Source organism: Staurois parvus, unplaced genomic scaffold (genome assembly GCF_062004578.1).
Source record: "Staurois parvus isolate SC_StPar_1 unplaced genomic scaffold, SC_StPar_1.0 ptg000048l, whole genome shotgun sequence".
NCBI lineage: Eukaryota > Metazoa > Chordata > Amphibia > Anura > Ranidae > Staurois > Staurois parvus.
The window spans coordinates 1,778,373-1,800,415 of record NW_028317844.1 but is presented as its reverse complement, the minus strand read 5'-3'; the positions used below and the strand labels follow the sequence as shown (position 1 = coordinate 1,800,415).

Sequence of the window (22,043 nt, the reverse complement as noted above, 5' to 3'; positions counted from 1 at the left end):
CCCTGGGCAGTTTGGTTCCGATGAGATTTGTTCTCCCAGCTTCTAATATAGCTTTGGTAATGTATTAATTCTATGCTGTGACGCTGTCAAATGATGTGTTTATTTCATGCTGTAATGCTCACATTACTATTGGTGTGTGTTATTATGCAGATTGTGATGAATATAAGATATATCCTCCTGTGTGTCGTGTGATAATAAAAGTGGAGGTTTTGACAGTGCAAGAATATTGCAGTTGGATTCTGTTATTTCTTGGAGTGCCTGGTGAATGTTATGATGTGCCAGGGCAGGTATTCATTGGGTAGATGGTCTTTCACAATGCATAGAACATGTAATGGTTTAAATGCTGATTAAAAGTACCTGCACGACTGCATGTTGATTGTGTGCGTGTATATGACTTGTTTTTAGTAATTTCACCCAGCATCACTATTACAAGGGCTGACAATACTGCTCCAACTACTAGAAAATCTCTAAAATTGGCGGACTGCTCTGCCAAATCCACCCTGCAGGCCATATTTTTTCTGAAGATACGGGAAAACTATCTCTAGTCGTATACCAAAACTTAATTTCCCTTCAAAGAGACTTTATTTTGGAGACAAACCAGCTTTTCAGGCCGTGAGCCATATATCCATTCTCGCAGAATTAATGGGTTGATGCTGTAGGTGTGGCCTTGATCGATTCTGCTTCCGCATCAGCTAAAAATTCATTTCAAACCCAGTCACTGTCAATCTCCCCTACAAGATCTGCCGCCACCCAGGAGGGAGGAGCTACATACAAAGGTCTGCCTGAAAGGTCCCCACTGTAGGAAGTATTTAAATCAAATGTAATATATAATAGTTTAACAGCAAAATGGGTATAATCAAGTTTGTATATTTCATATATCCACTCTATCCCTGGAGGAAAGAGTTTATCGAAACACATTGAGACAGCCACTTGATTAATGTCATATGCTTTACAAGATCTGTTGGTATTCATGATGTTTTATGGAATATAGAGTGTGGAGATATGTATCCATCTTGTATGAGGACCAATCGCCTTTTGTCAGCCTTTATCTTTTTTTTTATGAGTGTCTTTAATGAATTCATTGTCTAATAAAATTTGGATGATTTTATACATGAAAATGTTGTGACATAAGTCTGTGTATGGTTGCACCTATAAAATCCCTCCACACATATAAATATTTTGTTAGTGACATTAAGCCCTGGTTCATACATATGCGAAACAGGATGCATTTTGATTGGCACTGATTCGCATGACAGGCCAGAAGGAATGAGTTCCTATGGAGGTGTTTCACATACATGTGAGTCGCATGCAGGGCGTTTTGAGTGCAGATGTAAAAAGGGTCCTGTGTGAGTTTGGAGCGACGCGTTCCAAAATTGTAAGCCATAGAGACAGATTCAGTGTTCAGATAGCAATGTGATTCATATGTGTTTTTGCATAGGAGATTATGGAAGAGCTTTTTTGCATAGTAGAGGCTGGCAGGCATTTTTGCATAAGAGAGAGAGAAGGCTGAAACGCAGCTGCTTTAAACTCACATGAAAAACGCATTGGTGTTCAGTCACAACTGAATGTGATTTGCAGGGCAGAGTCGTCCTACAAAATGGAGCAGGTTTACAATGCACATGTGTGAACCAGGACTAAAACATGACATAGGTTGTAATATGTTCCCATTGTATCCAAAGTAATGTTTTTGGTGGCATTTTATTACAACGTTTTTATATCAGGGATTCTAATGGTGAGAGTGAGACCCCTTCATAATGACTTTGATACGCAAAGGAAACGTGCGCAGCTTTGTACATGTACAGTAGGAATCTGGCGGTAAAGCCGCAAGGCTTCACTGCCGGTATCCCTTAGTCTTGATGGCGGTGCCAGCACCAAAAGCCGATTGAAGAATCGGCTCAAGGTGAGGACACCGCTGGATCCCTTGTGTTATGAAAGGTGAACTTATCCTTTAATTAGTATAATGACCCTTTAAATAAAATTTGCATAGTGGCAGTGTTTGCCATCTGGACAGGAAGGCACAGACAGCAATAAAAGCAGTTTGAAAGTCTTATTACTATCCTTAAAAATGTGTGTTTGCCTGTGTTCTTGATGGAATGAAGTCTCCTCAGTGATACAGACAGCCATTAAGGGCTAGTTCACATTAGATGCACTCCAGTGTGTTTTTTTTTCTGCATTAAAAATTAATGCACAGTGTTTTCCATGTATTCCAATGGCCCTGGTTCACACCAGTGCAGTCAGTTTCTGGTGCAGAAAAAAAGTAGAACAGGCTGCATTTTTTTCTGCACAGAACCATACTGGAACATGGCAAACTGCATCAAAACTGCACCAGAATGAACTGTAGTGTGAACTGTAAGCAAAAACATATCCGGAATGCATCCAGAGTGCGTTTTTGTGGTTTGAACTGGCCCTAAAACATAGCAGAGGCTCTAACCTTATCTCACTCTATGCAAGATGTATCATAATATTAACTGTATGGTAACCAATAAAATCCAGTTAGTCTGCCACTGCTCCTTTATGTTAACAATATTTATTGTATAGGTAAAATTATTTTCTGGATTTAACATAAAAATATGCTTACTTCATTTAGTAGACAGTAGCAAGCCCTGGGGACTTTCTTCTTCTGGTTCAAATATGCAGTGCTTGAAGAAAGTACTGCCTCCTCAACTGTAAAGGATAAGTTCACTTTTACAAAAAATAAATAATACATGCACATTTTTTCTTTGCAGGCAAAAAAAAAAAAAAAAAGCATTTATTATGTTTATTTATTGTTAGGGGCCTGCAAAGCATTGCACCCACAATCAGCAGATCGTTGGTGTAATGAAACGGTCCTGCAGAGTGTCTGCGTATCTGTATGTCCATACAACCGATACAGGCAGGCAGTTACACTTTGGCATATAGCTCAATGAGAGAGCTCAACAGCATCCTGGTAGTTCATTGAAAACTACAAGCCAACAGCCGCAAAGGCTGTGAATGGATGATGCGGCCAAGCGGGCAGAGCATTTTAATGTTACATGTTACACCCTGAATATGGGCGGAACATGTTACAAAAGGTGAATTTATCTTTTAAAAAATAACCTATATTGAGAGAAATATATAGTTAGGCTGGCTTTCCTGATAGGGTAGGCTAGCTTCCCAATGCTTGCCTGGCTGACATACTAATCTAGTGAGTTTAAAACGTTCTCCGTTACTAACCCACTATGCACAGAAGTTTATAATTCATGCCCTACATACTTGTTTCAGGTAAGTAATTCAGAAAGTTTTCATGCCAAAGATAGCCAAGCAACTAGTCCTTTCAGAAGTTGCTCAGTGAGTATATCCCCTGCATTTTTCTTTGCAGAAATGTAATTAGCCCTTTCACTGCCAGTAATATGTACCACATATCCTGGCATTTAACAGAGTTAAAACAACAATAGCCATGAACTTGTTTTAAATGTTATCAGCAGGTTCTTAGCTATTTTAGTTGAAGTTGGTGTAAAGCCGCCCAATCACTTCTGCAAGTGTCAGAAGTATGGTTACACTGTGGTTCTTGAGATCTCCTGCTCTTCTCAAACGCCCGGGATCACAAAAAATGTTCCCTTTAAACTCCAAACAGCCACCAGATAGCTTTGGGCCTATCAACCCTTCACAATATTAGTAAAAACAAATCTGAACAATAGGCATCTGTACATGCACTGTCACCGCAGACAGGTATATTCAGAGATTTGCCCTATACAGTAGCATTCTTCAAGAGACAGGGATTCTTTAGTTTGCATTAAAAGCCTTGCAGACAAATTCAAAACTTTTCAAAACAGGGTTTAATCATGAAAAGGTAAACACGGTGCAATTTGTTTACAGAAAAAAAAGGTGTTACAAGGAAATAGAACAATAAAGCAACAGAGAATTGAGTTGAAAATGAAGAATACTTGCAAAAGTCATTGGTTTTAGAAGAGTCCAGTTGTCCAAGCAAAAATTGTGCCATGGCTCTCTCAATTCCTGCTCTGTTTTCATTGGTTGGTGTTAAAAAGAGAGCTTGCAACAGGTCCTGCAATTCCCTTTTTCTGAGCTATCAAAGGGGTGTTGACCGAGACCATCTGACCAATCAGGTTTAAGGGGTGGGTGCTGGGAAGTCACCACGTTTATGACCAAGTCCCAAATACAGTTTCTTATAAGTATTCATATTTCTGAATACCTACTGTTTACAGTCTACTACTATGCAGAATATTATCCAGCATGAAATTAGCTTCAAAATGGATATAGTTATAGCATGTCTCGGATATCTATTTCTCATAGGAGGGCTGTGGGGGCCTGATCCACTCCAGTACCTCTTCGCATAGGGATGTTTGGGTTCAAAGTGTTACCCAATAACTAAGGGGCGTAAACATGTCTATATTCTGGCTGTGCTGTATTGATTTAGTGAGTTTTGAAATATGCTGAATTTTAGAATCTGGACTGAAGCTGTCTATCAGAAATGTGTACTCCCGTAAGATATTTATGACCCAAGGTCTGTTAGGTCTTTGGATTGCTGAGGCTTGCAAGCTTGACAGTGTTATTAGGGTTTTCCAACTGAATGGGGAACTGGGCTAATGGAGTGGTCTGTGTGTCTGATCAATGGGTTTATAACAAGGTCCTGGCATAAATTAACAGTTTGTGTATTGTATAAACTGAAGGGCAGAGGGTGAGGAAAGGTCACTGGACTATGCCTGCTTATGACAAGATTGCATAGGAGACTTGTGACATGACAAAATGGCTGCTATACACACAGCTATTCGTGTGTCCAGTATGCACGATCATTACACTCTGCTTTAAGAACTTCCAGATACATGGCTGACAGTAGCATCTGCTTTGTTGGGAGTTGAATGAGGACTTTGAGCAAGGCCATGTGCAGGGAAACGTTATTGTATTTGTCACTGCTGAATACTGTCGCATGAAGGACTTTTTAGCCGCCTTTTGAGAGTAATAAAGTGAAGTAAAAAAAAAAACATGAAAGTGAAATTAAAAATAACATTGAATCAAATCAACCTCAACAGGTAAAAATCTGTGGTCCTACAATAAACCCGTTCTTAAACAAAAATTGCGTAATACCTATTGGGTATCTGTGTGAATGCAAAAGTGAGAGGAACGAGTATAGGGCCATTGATAATGGTTAACTCTAAACTGATGAGCTGTAAAGGTTTTTAAATTATCGCCTATAGACAATGTGTATATTTTTGTCCCCATTTTCTAAATGCACATAATTTTTAGACGTTTGGTATATATTTACTTAACCCAATCTCATCTTTTATATTTAACAAAAAAGATTTTATTGTATTTGTGTAACTAAAATTAATTGGTGTGTGTATATAAAAAAAAAAAATAGGTCTGAGTTGCAAAAATATCGTGCAACGTATAAATTCATAACTACTGTCTTTTTTTTTATTCTATCTGCTTTCCCAAAACTATACTAATGTTTTAATTTTTTTAAGTAATCTTAAGGTCCAAAAATATGTATTTTAACTTTCAAATAATGAAAAAATTGTTCTCCTTTGAAAGGGTTAAATGAGTGTTGAACAGGTTTAAGGTGAAAGTATATTTTGCTGATACTCCCCTTTCTGTTTCAGAAAGCCAAAGACAAGGAGGTCCAAGAGGTTTTTGGAACAGAGGGGACCCAAACTTTATGAAAATGACAAAAGTACTATGCTTATTAAAGGGGGCAATGCTAGCAATACTGTGACACAAGCTTTAAAGGATCTGGTAAGTATGGAAAATTTACTTTTTGGTTGTCAAAAGCACAATAAACCTTAAAAAACGCACTCAAAAGGATGCAACTCCTCATGCATTAGTACCCTGTAATTTTTGAATTCCTACAGACAAATGGATACTCACAAGCAATTAAAAACAGCAGGAATATAACAAGAATACTTCAGCCTTGGGCCAGACATTCCTGTGTTGGAACCATCTGATTGGAAAGCCAATTCATTTCGGGAGTCAAGCTCCCTTCTTCAGAGCTGAAGCAATCTAGTGTCCATGACTTACCGCTCAAGGATGAAGTATTCTTGTTATATGCCTGCTGTTTTTAATCGCTTTTGAGTATCCATTTGTCTTTGGGAATTCTATAAATCATATGGTGGTTATGCACAAGGAGTTTGCGCCCTCTTGTGTGTTTTTTACAGTTGACTGGGGATTTCCCGATCTGTGGAGGGCTGCACCTGGGTAGCATTGTTCACAGAAGTACCCTTTGGAGCACCTTAGATTGCGCACTGCAGTGTTTTTGGTGGTTGATAAACCTTACTTTGCTAGTATTTTTTCCCCTCAAATTTAGCTTAGCAATTATGGTTCATTTAGTTTTTGTAGCTATGTTGGTGTTTGTTTCCGAAAGGTAATGTCATTACATTAGTGGCATTGAATAGGTTCTAGAACTGCAATACTGTCACTAAGTGCTAATTAAATATGTCCTTACGCGCTTTTTTAAGACCTCCTGGTGACTCAACTACTGTTGTGGTATGAGTGAGTTTTTTTTTATTTTTTTTAACCTTTTAACTTCTTACACACTCTAGTTGGCTAGTATGGATGGCCATAATAATAATGGTTTAATAGCAACATGCAGCATGGATGGCACTGGTGCTAGCAGGAAGTATTCAATTTTGTTTCCTAGAACACTTCCCAGAATTGAGGGCGCACAGACTGCTGAAAAGGGAATATAATGGTAGGCAGGCACAGCTTTATGCCTATATTGTAGTTCTTGAGCCTGTTCAGTACCCATACGGCACTAAGATGTATTTTTTAAAGGAATGCATAGTGCTTTTGTGAATGCTTTTTTTTGGTTATTAAAGATGAACTCCAGACAAATATAAAAAACACAAATTAATGCAGCTCTAATGAATTCATCCTTAAGTGCACTTTTATATATGTATTCATCTATGTGTTAAGCTAACTGCCTAGAGTACAGTTTTAAAGTAGAACTATAGGGATTTTTTTTGGCTAGAGTAAGGGAGGGTTTAAAACCCTGTCAGGTTTTTTTTTTTTTTTTTTTGTTATTATTATTTTGTAATCTGTGTCCCTTTTTAGTGAGATTTACCTTCACTTCCTATCCCATAACCACAACAGGAAGTGAGAGGCAGTACTTTCAAAGTGAAGGGATCTTTGGTTGTCACCAAGGTTAGCAGAACTAGTTAGAAATATCCCTTCTATTTCTGTTCTGGGGCAACCCAAAGTTTGGTATTTTATTTCACTTTCGATGATAACAGTAAACAGGGCAAATAGAGAGGGGGAATCTCCCTAATGGGGCACAGACAGCAGTAAAACCTGTATTTAGAATTCTTCTAAATTCTGTCCAAAACTTCAAAAAAAAGTTTTGCCATTTAGTTATACTTTAAAGAGTAACCCCACTTTTTGTTGAAACAACAACAAACAATTCTCTCTGGTTGACCAATGTACATTGCAAGGATTTTAACAAACAAGCTGCAGATTGCTGCCTGTTTCTTAGCCTCTGTAACTTCTGTGGCTCTGCACATGTGATCAGTTATGACACCATGGTTTGACAGTTTGGTTGAAAACACAAGCAAATGTGACAGTTAAGGCCGGTTTACAACACATGCACTCCAGTGCGTTTTTTTTTAATCTGCATCAAAAACGCATGCACAGTGTTCTCAATGTATTCAAATGGCCCTAGTTCACACCAGTACAGTGCGTTCTGGTGCTGTCAACAAAAGTATAACATGCTGCATTTTTTTCTGCAAAACGCATCAAAAGCTGATTGTAATGTGTTTTCGCCTGCGATTTCAGCTGATCGTTAGGAGCCAACACCTGCCGATGTCCTAACAATCAGAGTTCCCCAAAATAAATCCATTATCAATCACTATGAACACTGCCACTGAGCCACACGTCCTAACAACCAAAGCCCAGAAAACTTTGGTTAAAAAAAAAAATGGGGAAAAAATGCTCCAGAATGCATTTAAAATGCACATGCAGAAATGCATCCGGAACGTATCTGGACTGCGTTTCTGTAATGTGAACCACCCCTTAGCACTCCCAGCATGCTGAGAATGTAACCGTTTTTTGAAACCGTTAAATCAGTGGGTTTATTCCGCTTTAATACTCCGATATCTTCTGGACAGCCAGTAGGTGGCACTCTAATCTTCATGCGTGTGTGTATATATAGTTATTTGAGCTTTTAGCTCTGCTTAACTGTTTCCCACCTGCCAGCAGTGTACTGGGGACGAGCGGCAGCTACAGGTAAAGCAACGTACTGGTACGTCGCTCTGGCTGTACTAACACAAGGGGGCGCTGCGCACCCGAGTGGGCACACAGCGCTCCCCACCTGCGACTGCTGTGTCCAGCAGATCCTGGTGAACGGGACCCGGTGATCATGTGATCGCTATGGGGGGGTGTTTGTACTATCCTGGCATTTTAGGGCTTACGAAACTGTGATAGGTAGTGAGGAAGTGATATGAGGAAATATGCCCTTTGAAAGCCTGGAGGTGGTCATTGGATTTTGGGGGCTTGTATGTAGCTAGGCTGCCAAAATGTCTCTCACATATGGTATCCCCATACTCGGGAGAAGCAGCAGAATGTGTTTTGGGGTGTAATTCCACATATACCCTTGGCATGCACGAGCAATATGTCATTTAAGTGGCAACTTTTGTATTAAAAAAAAATGGTTGTACTGCCCTGGCATTTTAGCACCTCAAGAAATATGATAGGCAGTCAAAGTAAAAGCTGTGGAAATTCATATGTATGTATATATGTATATATAATCTCTCATAGTTTGGTGAAAAAAAGCGTCTACAAAGACATGTAGTAGATTACATTTTGACCTAAATTTATCTACCTTTTGAGTTTATTGGATATTTTTTACAACCAAAAGTGAAAAATATATTTTTTTCAAATATTTTTTTGTTTATAGCGCAAAAACTAAAAACCTCCTAGAGGTGCTCAAATACCACCAAAAGAAAGCTCTATTTGTGTGAAAAAAAGGGACATGAATTTTGTTTGTGTACAGCATTGCTCGACCGCACAATTACCAGTTGAAATAGTGTAGTGCCGTACAACAAAAAATGGCCTGGTCATGAAGGGGGGGTAAAACTTTTGGAGGGCAAGTAGTTAAAGAAGTCTGTTGTTTATATCACAACAGTGAATAATCCGTTATCAGACAGCTACCAGTACAAAATGTTAATCAGAAAGAATTGCAAAACCATCTTTTTTTCACTGTGCTTGCTCTTTTACTAGAGCTTTGGAAAGCCTTTATATAGTAAATGTTTGTAAACAGATTTTGAAATGTATGTAATCGAAAGAGAGGACACTTGCTCATTCTGGACAAAATGACAGTGCATCCTGGTAGCCCACACTCTATACAGCAATGTATATTCATCCATCTACTCTCCCTCGCCATCTCCCCACTGCAAGAGTCTACCTGAAATAAGCCCTGGCATTGGAGCTTAACCAAGTGGGTGACATCCTTGCTGCTTAATGGGACAGTGCTCAGCACTACTTTGGCTGCTCAGGCCTGACCACTGTCACATCTTCCCCCATACCTGAAAGGCCCACCTCATTAGAGCAACAGAGTAGGGGCTACAACAGAGCAGAGAGGTGGCAAGGAGCGTGGAGGGGTGAATATACTTTCGGAGTGTGGGCTGAGTTATCAGATGGCACAGTTATTTTGTCTTGAATAAGCAAAAGATTAGCCATATCATCAATAAATTCATATCAAGTCTAAGTCTGTGTGGAATTGGTGTGTATGTGTATATCTGTGTGTGTGACCAGCCTGACAGATTCACTTCCATTGCCATGGCCAGAGAGCAGTAGAAAAAAATGTGTTAAAAATAAGTAGGAAGAATCATCCTGATTTGTCTGGAGATGATGGGCTGGGGGGAGTCTCATTCAATTAAATGGATTGTTTTAATTATTTCCATTTGTATAAATCCATCCAATACATCCTAAGCTAATGTTAACAGGAAAATGTTTCTGCAAAATGTATTTGCAGACCTGCAGTTCATAGATTTTGTCCTTTTTATTAGCTCTCATAGTAATGTTTTGCCAACCTTTTCAAATAAGGACTACACTGAATAGTGACATCGCTACTTACCATTTCAACAATTTAATCCTGTAAAAGCACACCTACCTTGTTTATTACTTGCAGTAATTTTATGTTGCCTTTTTTTTGTTTTTTACTTTTCAGCATGCTTTAAAAAAGCCATCATGTGTCCTATATAACAAGTAAGATGTTTATATTTTTTTAATTAAACTTGACTTTTTTAAATAGTTTCTGTTCTGAAAAGATTAGAAAATGTCCAAATCTCAACTTCTGGCTTTAACCTTTTTGCTGCCAGCAATGTGTGCCATATACTGTGTGCAATCTGACAAGTCGATTAAAGCTGTCAGATGGAGGCGGCTGGGTGGCTGTACACACACACACACACCCAGATTGTTTGTCCCCCTGCCATGTTTCCTGGGCTGGACGCTCACATCTGTGGAGCCCAGAAAACATCCACTTACTGACCTCCCTTAATCTGGTAAGAACTCGGAAGTGACATGTATTACATCTCTTCGGATTCTGCTGTCAATTTCCTTTTTTTACTGTGTTGCTATCGTGACATAAAACATACATTCCAAACCCTCCTATCTCAGTCATTCTGCCAAGCAAAGCTCTTACAATTCCAGTTAGTTTTCCACTAAGCCCCAACCTTACACTATCACTTATACTTGTTAGCTGCAGTATCTTTCAGCGGTACCGTTTAAGTGACACTAAACTCTGGTTTAAAAAATTCAGTTCATGTATGTATTCTTAATTCACAAAAGTAGATTCTATTTCTCTGAGCCTCCTTCACATCTCCAGACTTTTTTTTTTTCTGTTTTGATCCAACTTCCTGTTAAAGGGGTAAGTTCATTCTCCATGGTATGGCAGAACGCTCTTTTGCTTGCTCCTGAGGTGGGCTAGGTACTATAGACTATGAGATTTGTAGTGTGTGTAAAGCTAAGCCTTAAGAAATACATACTGCTTGTTTCAAACAGAAGTGAGAGGGAAAAGAAGCAATTTGGGAACTCATGCAAAATGTTATAAGGTTGCAGAAAAACACTAAAATATTTTTTTAAATGGATTACAGGGCCGTTAAGTAGTGGATGTGTATAGATTTTAGGGCCCTCTAACCCCTCGTGTGCGGTTTGTTGTTGCTGTACTGTTTCATGTATTGTCCCCCCCCCCCCTCTATTGTACAGCGCTGAGCAAACCATTTGGCGCTATATAAACTCGATGTAATAATAATAATAATAACTTAATTTTTGAAGAATAAGGATATTGTTTAGTGTTACTTTAAAAATGTCAGTTGAATCTCTGCACAGTATTTTTTTTTATTTTTTTTGCGCTTCTGGCTCAGACACCTATTTTTCACATGCATACCAGCTCTCTGGTAGACCCACCACTTTATCACACTTTGCTTGATCTCTGAAATGGCCACCAGAATCTACAGTGACAGATCTTTGCACTCTATGCTTCAATAAACAGTGTACTGAAGTAAATATGCATACTGGCTCTACTGACCTCCCCTACTGGAAAAAAAAAGATAGTGACTGTCATGCTAATCAAGTGGCTTCAGTAATCTTTGAATCACAGACCTGGAACATGCATGCAAACAAGTAATGCCCTCTTCAGTTTCTGCATGCTTGTTCTAGTTTAAAGTATTGAGGCTAAAGGCAGGTGGGTAATTTATCTTTTTTCATAAGTTTGAAATTTAGTTGAAATTGAAAGTTTCTAAAAGTAGTGTCTAAGAACAGGCACCACCTCTCCTGTCCAGAAAAAGGTCACACTGTGTCCCATTTGAGATTACTTTCACTTATGCTATGGAGGGATAATGCTTTACCCCTATCTCCCAGGGTGCCTTGCTGGCCAACAATGCTGAAGATTGAAGCCTGGCCTTCTCTATGTGTAATTATAATACAGGTCTCCTCTGTTTCTAATTATCTAATCTCTTAGCATCTTTTGTTTAGGAAAAATATGACAAGACCATTTGAAGATCAGACATCACTGGTAAGTTTTAGTAAAACATGTACATGTACCTGCACTTGTGCCATTATAGTGTATTTTAAATCCAAGAAAAAAATAACTGTATTACAGTTTATCTGTGATTAAATGTGGCGACGAAATTAAATTTCTACTTTCAGGATTCTTTCCCTGTATTTTCATTTGATGATCCTGTCAGTAATATCCTGTCCTAGAGTGGCAAGCCTCACTAACTGTACTGTATCCAGAGGAAAACCGTATTTTAAAGCTAGACTGCTTGCTCCTGATTTTGACTATAGAGCACCTACCCATCTCATGTCCACAGCTTATGAAGTATTTGTAGTCTACAGAAGAGAACTGGACAGGGGCAACAACCCTGCTTGGGATTTCAGTGGAGCACGGGGAGAGTGCACAGAAAGTTAGGTGCTCACAGCATTTCTGTCAGGATCAACAGGTTTTTAAAGAGACAAACATTGCTCTGACATACACTGTAACTTAGGTTTTTAAGGAGTGCTAGACAAGCTGCAGCATAATAAAAAAAAAAGTAGACGTTTTAATGTAGCAGTAGTTAGTTGGTGCAGTGCATTAAAAGAGCAATCAGAATTATGAATATTGTGTCCAGAGGCTGTAAAATAGATTTTAACCCCTACCCGCCTGCTCTGGCATCCCTTTAAACAGTTCTGAAGGAACGGTGATCATGTGACTACATGATCATAAACTAGTCATATGACAGCTCAGTCTTTGTGCTGGAAGCACGCAGTAAGCGCACATAAATATCGGCCACCCAATGACACATATGTGTGACATCCATTCACAGTTAATACTCCCACCCATTACACATAAACGGTCCACAGTAAGCCAGCTAATGCTCTAGTCTGTAAATATTGGGAAATGTTACAGTGACATTTAGTGCAAAGTGACCCTAGGGCCATAAAGTAGGTAAATCCAGTCACCTATTCACTATCTTTCTTCAGCGCACCACAGCACACAGTTTGCTGGTTGCTAAATGCCCTTCATAACATTTTACTGGTAGTTAAATGCAGCGGGTAGCTTAAGTGACCAAGAAAGATTGAGAGAAAAACCATTTTAGTTTCTCTTTTAATAATGAAGTAATTGTGTTCTTCTGCATTAGGAATTTTTCTCGAAGAAATCAGACTGCTCTCTCTTTGTGTTTGGTTCCCATAACAAGAAACGCCCTAACAACCTGATCTTTGGTGAGGTTATTATTGTTCTCCAATATTTGTTTTTCATTTAAAAGAGATTTATTATTTCATTGTGTAGTATATTTACTTTAAAGGTATCGAAAGATATTATGTTCAAGTATTACAGGGTTACAGCTTGTGTGTACTGTTTACATAAGTAAGAGATACAAAGTTATATAGAGTTAATAAAAAGATGTATGGACCAGTACAAAATAAAAGCAAAGGGAAAATGTATTGTACGTTTTTTTTTTAAAAGCCTGTGGGCATATAAATCAAACCATTCTTAAAAACTGTTTACGATTTTCTATCTCTTCCTATCTGGTAAAATTGTTTTCGCTTTGACAGTAACTGAAGGGACATCTTAGTATATGGCATATGCAGTAAAATTGCCCCAGAAGCCATTTCGTAGTTTATTGTTGCTAAAAAAAAACACCTTTTCGTTCCAGCCTGAAGACCCTGTTGTTTAAAGTGGTCAAAGCATTTAATGAAATATGGCAACCTGGCGATGTTCTGTTGGTTGGTGTACAGAATGCCCTAGAAATATAATTTCCTACTTGTGTGATTGGCTCACTGATTTTCTCAACCATTAGCACTAAGATACAAATAACATTTTAGGCATCCTCTGGAGTAGAGATTTCATGTTCTCTGAGATACTGTCAGGGACCGACTGACAGCCTCTAGCGCCCCACAGACCGGAATTCCCCACGGCGTGGAATCTAAGCCCCGACCTGCTTGTTCACCAGAGCCCCTGATGGAGGGGATGGACATGGAGCAGGTCGGAACCAGGTCGCGACCACTGGGTGCAACCAGCTGTGGTAGAGGTATTTGCCAGTGGCACGTAGCGGGTGAGAGCCTGATGTGAATTAAGTGTAGTCAGACAGGCCGGGTCAGTAACGGTGGAGGCAGAATGGTACAGAGTGGCAGGCAGAGGGATAAACGGGTCACAGGCCAGGTTCAGTAACAGGAGGTCAATATGTTCAGGAGCAAACAGAAAAATGGTCAGACAAGCCAGGAATCAGAGCAGGAGACGGTCAACGGATCAGGGTCAGGCAGGGTCGGCAACAAGCAATCTCTCAGGATACAACAGGATAACAGGAGTAAGACCATATGGCATTTGAGCATTGCAAGAGCCGGTTTTAAATAGAGAGCCCTGCGCTGTCATTCGTGACAAGCGCGCGCCCGTGTGCGTATGCGCAGCCGCAACTGCCGCTGCGGGTGCCCAGGTCCTAGCACCTGCGTGTTAGTGTGTCTTGGCAATCTGCGTATGCGCAGATCTGCGCGCCGCGCCAAACCCTGACAGATACTGCCTAAGGGGACGTGATATGAGGTGAATAAAGAGAAAGTGCTCTTGCGCTTATGGATATTTTCCTCTCAACAACACAAACTAGACCTGATTGCAGCAGTCTTATAATTGAATAGAATCACAAAGAAATAAAATGAAAAAAACAGATGAACCGCGCATTGTCATAAACATGTGCATGTTTTAAACATATCATAAACCAGTCTCATAATTAGTGAAAAAGAAAGTGCTTGTATTCAATATCCTTATTGGTGCACCACTGTGCTCCACAAAAGTGCCCCACATGGACTGACACTCGCCCTTATTCCATGACCATCTACCTCTAGAATGGTCATTAACGCTTTGCGGGACAATCCCAGTAAGCCAATGGTCCCCAGATCCTTTAGCCTGTGATCATCTATCCTTAAGGCGGTCCGTGACATATAAGGAACAATTTCCAAAAATGCCCGCTATCTTCACAGCTCCACAAGCAGCAAAGAAATGTATCACCATGTATGAAGAAAAAGAAGGGGACATCCCATAGTGTAAAATTACCTGGTACCTTTTATTGTGGATAATTATATGAATATACACTCACAAGAAAAGTGCCTATAGCTCGGCCCCTGGTGTACTCAGCCTTGTAAATCAAAGATGGAAGCCGCTGACCTGATCGCTCCTCGGAGCAGTGTGCGTTCCACAGGACGGATGTGACGTCTGAAGTTGCATCATCAAACCTCGACGAGTTTCCATCAAAGATAATCTTCAGGAAGTGCAAACTCTTCATTACTAATATTCATTTAATCTTGCTCATAAATTGATAATAAGCAATAGAACTAAGTCAATCTAACCTGGTATATCCTAGGTGACGACCCCTTAAAGGGGAAGCATCTCAAATGTTGTACTAAACACAAGGAAGGTATCCGCATACAATGTTAAAAAGTACTAGGTCACATACTTATTACTAACATTTGTTTTTCCAAACTCATAGGTAAACAATAAAAGATATTAATAAAAATACACTAAATGGATCTTTTCTAGTTCCTCCTAGGGGACAACTGCTACAAGGGAGACACCTCAAATAATATAGTCAACACAAAAGCGATTCCTAAAACTCATACTTTCTGCATACCTTTTTATAAAATCAATTTCTCATAATAAAAATTAAGTGAAAAATCTGAAAAGAAAGAAGGGGGAAAAAATTGTTTAAAATAACCTCAGTGATGACTGATAGTCATAACCTCTTATACTCTCTTAATATATATATTATTATCTTTTATTGTTTACCTATGAGTTAGGAAAATTAATGTTAGTAATAAGTATGTGACCTAGTACCTTTTTAACATTGTATATGGATAACTTCCTTGTGTTTAGTACATCATTTGAGATGCTTCCCCTTTAAGGGGTCGTCACCTAGGATATACCAGGGAAGATTCACTTAGTTATATCGTTATCTATTTATGAGCAAGATTAAATGAATATTATTAATGAAGAGTTTTCACTTCCTGAAGACTATCTTTGATTGAAACACATCAAGGTTTGATGATGCAACTTCCGACGTCACATCCGCCCTGTGGAACGCACGCTGTTCCGAGGATCGATCAGGTCAGCGGCTTCCATCTTAGATTTACAACAAGGCTGAGTACACCAGGTGCAGGGCTATAGGCACTTTTCCTGTGAGTGTGTATTCATATAATTATCCCCAATAAAGGTACCAGGCAATTTTACACTATGGGATGTCCCTTTCTTTTTCTTCATACATGATAATACATTTCTTTGCTGCTTGTGAAGATAGCGGGCATTTTTGGAAATTGTTCCTTATATGTCACGGACCGCCTTAAGGATAGATGATCACAGGCTAAAGGATCCGGGGACCATTGGCTTACTGGGATTGTCCTGCAAAGCGTTAATGACCACTCTAGAGGGTAGATGGCCATGGAATGAGGGTGAGTGTCAGTCCACGTGGAGCACTTTTGTTGAGCACAGTGGAGCTCCAATCAGGATATTGAATACAAGTTGAACACAAGCACTTTCTTTTTCACTAATTATGAAACTGGTTTATGATATGTTTAAAAAATGCACATGTTTATGACCATGCGCAATTCATCTGTTTTTTACTTTTATTTTTTCATAATACAAGGTAGCCTGGGGAACATCAGCCAGCCAAGTTGGTAAAAGCAAAAAGTGATTTTATTTTCAAAAACAGGCAAACAGAAAAACATAGCTTGTCTTCAGCAAACCAGGAACATAAAATAGTCCATGCTCTGGTTCAGAATTGCCATACTAGTTTAAGGTACACCACTACCATACCAGTCCTGCTTTGTGGTTTTTGGGTTTCCCGTTGGGTTCAGGGGTCCAAAGGAGGAGGTTTTCACAGCTCAGCCACTATGGCTCAGTCTTAAGCTTCTAACCTTGTTCACACAGGTGTCAGCTCACTCTCACTGCCAGCAGCTGTTTCCTTTTCTGGACTCTGAGGCCCTACAGGACCAAAATCTTGGTAATCAAGGTTTGAAGGTTGTTCCCACCCCAACTCTTTAAATGTTTGAAATTCCAGGTCCCTAATAAGGACTTAGCAGTCCAGAGAGTACTAAAACCCAGTCCTCTCTAGCCAGACCACCCTGGAACTCCTCACCCTACATGAATAGGAGCCCCTGAGTAATCAACAATGTCTTTAAACTTTCCCCCTAAAGGGACCACAACTCCCCCAACACTGGGGAATAAACCTGCCATCCTGCACACATTCCCAGTGTCCTGTACAGAGGGAAATTGCTTCTATAGGGATGCAGACTTCCACTTTTCTCATTAGAACACTGAAAGTGCACCAGGTTATGTTTTCAGCACAGAAAAAGTTTGGGCGTTGAGGGGTGGGTTTTTTCAACAAATGTGTTGTTACACTTTAAACTCTGTTGACTCTGTTTGTGTCCATACTGTACCAGCTGTACGTCCTCAATCTTTTGGCTTTGACTTGGTAATAGGTAATGCCACACTTTTTTTTTTTTTTTTCTACTATATATGACCAGCTATAAATGTGTGAGTTAGCGAGCACACCATATAAAGCTGCTGATGCACAAAAAGGAACCACAAAACCTTTCTAAGAATATGACATAAAAATAGGGTGTGCAGCGCTATACAAATAAAACACACTGTCACAAGTATGACAAAATATAACAAAAATTCCTATAAACTGAATAATATACAGTCCAAGGTAATATGATATCAGTCCAAAAAGGTATATTCCAGTGGTGGAGTATAAATGACTTCAATCCAGATGGGTATATTCCAGCATCCTAACATGAAGGTGTAGAAAAATTGCCCACTCACCAGAAGTGCAATTTAATGTGCACATAGAAATTCCATGAAGCCGGAAGTCCCGTGAAGGTACAGCCTGATGATAAAGGTGCCCTCTGGTGGTAAATGGGGTGACGGCTGCCAGAAATGATGGTCTGGACCTACAGTGGGGATCGAAAGTTTGGGCACCCCAGCATAAAATTTGTATTAATGTGCATAAAGAAGCCAAGGAAAGATGGAAAAATCTCCAAAAGGCATCAAATTACAGATTAGACATTCTTATAATATGTCAACAAAAGTTAGATTTTATTTCCATCATTTACACTTTCAAAATAACAGAAAACAAAAAAATGGCGTTTGCAAAAGTTTGGGCACCCTGCAGAATTTATAGAATGCACTGCCCCCTTTGCCAAGCTGAGACCTGCCAGTGTCATGGATTGTTCTCAATCATTGTCTGGGAAGACTAGGTGATGTCAATCTCAAAGGTTTTAAATGCCCAGACTCATCTGACCTTGCCCCAACAATCAGCACCATGGGTTCTTCTAAGCAGTTGTCTAGAAAACTGAAACTGAAAATAGTTGACGCTCACAAAGCTGGAGAAGGCTATAAGAAGATAGCAAAGCATTTTCAGATGTCAATATCCTCTGTTCGGAATGTAATTAAGAAATGGCAGTCATCAGGAACAGTGGAAGTTAAAGCAAAATCTGGAAGACCAAGAAAAATATCAGACAGAACAGCTCGCAGGATTGTGAGAAAAACAATTCAAAACCCACGTTTGACTGCACAATCCCTCCAGAAAGGTCTGGCAGACACTGGAGTTGTGGTACACTATTCCACTATAAAGAGATACTTGTACAAATATGGTCTTCATGGAAGAGTCATCAGGAGAAAACCTCTTCTACGTCCTCACCACAAAAATCATCGTTTGAACTTTGCAAATGAACATATAGACAAGCCTGATGCATTTTGGAAACAAGTTCTGTGGACCGATGAGGTTAAAATTGAACTTTTTGGCCGGAATGAGCAAAGGTACGTTTGGAGAAGAAGGGGCACAGAATTTAATGAAAAGAACCTCTGTCCAACTGTTAAGCATGGGGTTGGATCAATCATGCTTTGGGGTTGTGTTGCAGCCAGTGGCACAGGGAACATCTCACGAGTAGAAGGAAAAATGGATTCAATAAAATTTCAGCAAATTTTGGATGGTAACTTGATGCCATCTGTGAAAAAGCTGAAGTTAAAGAGAGGATGGCTTCTACAAATGGATAATGATCCTAAACACACCTCGAAATCCACGGGGGATTACATCAAGAGGCGTAAACTGAAGGTTTTGCCATGGCCTTCACAATCTCCTGACCTCAACATAATTGAAAATCTATGGATAGACCTTAAAAGAGCAGTGCGTGACAGACAGCCCAGGAATCTCAAAGAACTGGAAGACTTTTGTAAGGAAGAATGGGCAAAGATACCTCAAACAAGAATTGAAAGACTCTTGGCTGGCTACAAAAAGCGTTTACAAGCTGTGATACCTGCCAAAGGGGGCACTACAAGATATTAACTCTGCAGGGTGCCCAAACTTTTGCAGACGCCATTTTTTTGTTTTCTGTTATTTTGAAAGTGTAAATGATGGAAATAAAATCTAACTTTTGTTGACATATTATAAGAATGTCTAATGTGTAATTTGATGCCTTTTGGAGATTTTTCCATCTTTCCTTGGCTTCTTTATGCACATTAATACAAATTTTTAGCTGGGGTGCCCAAACTTTCGATCCCCACTGTAAATCCCAAATTCTCCTGCCTGGGTGAACTCCTAGAATGCTGGGCTGAGATGTGAAGGCTCAGTGCCAGGTATTAGAGATGGAAACGCTCATGGTGTAGTATTATGAAATGTATTTATTAGGTATAAATCATTATGATAAAACCATAAACGTACAGGGTTAAAGTACCTATACAAATATAGTGTGAATGAGCTCTTTGAATGCACTGACCAGTGGGTAAAAAATGATGGCCACCGGACCTCCTGATCCGGTGGCTTAACGTCAAGGCGTGCAGAGGCTCCTCCTAGACGTGCTTCGTGTAATAACACGTCTCCTGTAGGGGTGATGGCATCACCCTTACAAGAAGCGAACCTGCAGCCTGTGGGTGTACAGCAGCCTGTCAGGCTACTTGAGCACTCACAGACTGCGGTGTGAGCCAGCCACAGTGTCCCTGATTAGGACTCCTGTGTCCCTGATCACTGCCCCAGTGTAGGGACAATAAACTGTGCAACTAGCCCCTGTCAAGTGCCTCAGTACGCTCAAAAATACCACCATACCAGCATTCTAATCCCCTCCACACTTCAAACCAATGCTCTGATCACCGCTATATGCCATACCAGAATCCTGATCACTGCTATACCTCATACCAGCATCCTGATCACCCTATATGCCATACCAGCGTCCTGATCACCGCCATACCTCATACCAGCGTCCTGATCACCGCCATACCTCATACCAGCGTCCTGATCACCGCCATACCTCATACCAGCGTTCTGATCACCGCCATACCCCATACCAGCATCCTGATCACCGCCATACCTCATACCAGCGTTCTGATCACCGCCATACCCCATACCAGCGTTCTGATCACCGCCATACCCCATACCAGCGTCCTCATCACCACCATACCAGCATCCTGATCACCGCCATACCCCATATCAGCATCCTGGTCACCCTCATACTCCATAACACTGTCCTGATAACCGCCATACCTCATGGTAGCATCCAGATCACCACTATACCCCCATTCTAGCGTCCTGCTCACTGCCGTACATCATACCAGTGTCCAGCATTTTAGGGTCTCAACTGACCAATTTTCAAATATATATCCCGTAGTTTGTAGACTCTATAGCTTTCACACAGACTAAATTTAATGCACTGTTTTGGGTTATTTTTACCCCAAAAATGTAGCAGAATACATTTCGGCCTGAATTTATGAAGCAACATTATTTATTTGCAACATTTTTTACTAAAAACGAAGCAAAAAAAGTATTTTTTTCAAAATGTTTTTTTTTTTGTTTTTTTTGCATTTATACAGTCCTGGCCACAAATATTGGCACAATTGCATTTCAGATAATGCACCACTTCGCTCAGAAATTTTCCCAAAATGTTTGTTTAGGCATTCTCATGTTTATTTCTTTTTGTTTGTATTGGTATGACACAAAGTGGAGAAACAAAAAGCCAAATCTGACACATTCCACGCAAAACCCCAAAAATAGACTGGACTTAAGTATTGGCACCCATTTGTATAATTGGTAGCACACCCCTTGGAAAAAATAACTGAAATTAGTCGCTTCCTGTAACCATCAATGAGTTTTATGCTTCTCTACTGGAATTTTGGATCACTCTTCTTTCACCAACTGCTTCAGGTCTCTCAGATTGGAAGGGTTCCTTTTCCCAAATGCTGTTCTGAGATCTCTCCACGGATGATTTATGGGATTGAGATCTGGCCAGTTCAGTTCTCTCCAGCGCTTTGTCTGAAACCATTTTTTGATGTGTGCTTTGGGTCATTGTCCTGCTGTAAGACTTATAACCTCCGACGAAGACCCAACTTTCTGACACTGGGCCCTACATTGCACCCAATAATTCTTTGGTAGTCTTCAGATTTCATAATGCCATGCGGGACATCCAGTGCCTGAAGCAGCAAAGCAACCCCAAAACATCAGTGAAACTCCACCATGTTTGACTGTAGGGACTGCATTCTTTTCTTTTTCTGAAAACCGTAGAATGATGGGCTTTACCAAAAGCTGTAATTTTGTTTAGTCTGTCCACAACACATTCTCCCATAAGGATTTTGGATTCCTCAAGTAGGTTTTGGCAAACTCCAATCTGGATTTTTTATGTTTCTGTGTCAGCAGTGGGGTCCTGCTGGGTCTCCTACCATAGTGTCCCTTTTCATTCAGATGGCAATGTATAGTGTGAGCTAACACAGTTGTACCCTGTGTCTGAAGGTCAGCTTGAATTTGTCTGGAAGTTGATCGAGGTTCTTTATCCACCATTCTAACAATCCTTCGCTGCAATCTTTGATCAAGTTTTTCTCTTGGCCACGTCGAGGCTGATGAGCTACAGTGCCATGGGCTGTAAACTTCTTGACAATGTTGCATACAGTGGACACAGGAACATTAAGATCTATTTAATACAGGTGAGTTTAATTACAAATCACAGGAGTATCACAAACTTGGAATGCAGTTATTTCTTACAATTTTGAGAAGGTGCCAATAAGTGTCAAGTCCATTTTTGGAGTTTTGGGTGAATTGTGTCAGATTTGGCTTTTTGTTTCTCCAATTTTTTTG

The 22,043-nt window shown here is 39.9% G+C and overlaps 1 protein-coding gene across 3 annotated transcripts in view; it reads left to right on the top strand.

Moving 5' to 3' along the window:
• RPF2 (ribosome production factor 2 homolog) overlaps positions 1-22,043 on the top strand; it is a 39,426-nt gene that overhangs the window by 5,547 nt on the left and 11,836 nt on the right. For all 3 annotated transcript variants that reach the window (XM_089664533.1, XM_089664540.1, XM_089664548.1), the window contains 4 exons: positions 5,577-5,709; positions 10,133-10,170; positions 11,938-11,977; positions 13,083-13,164. In XM_089664533.1, the coding sequence (XP_089520659.1) occupies positions 5,577-5,709; positions 10,133-10,170; positions 11,938-11,977; positions 13,083-13,164 (293 nt within the window). The remainder of the gene's footprint in view (positions 1-5,576; positions 5,710-10,132; positions 10,171-11,937; positions 11,978-13,082; positions 13,165-22,043) is intronic.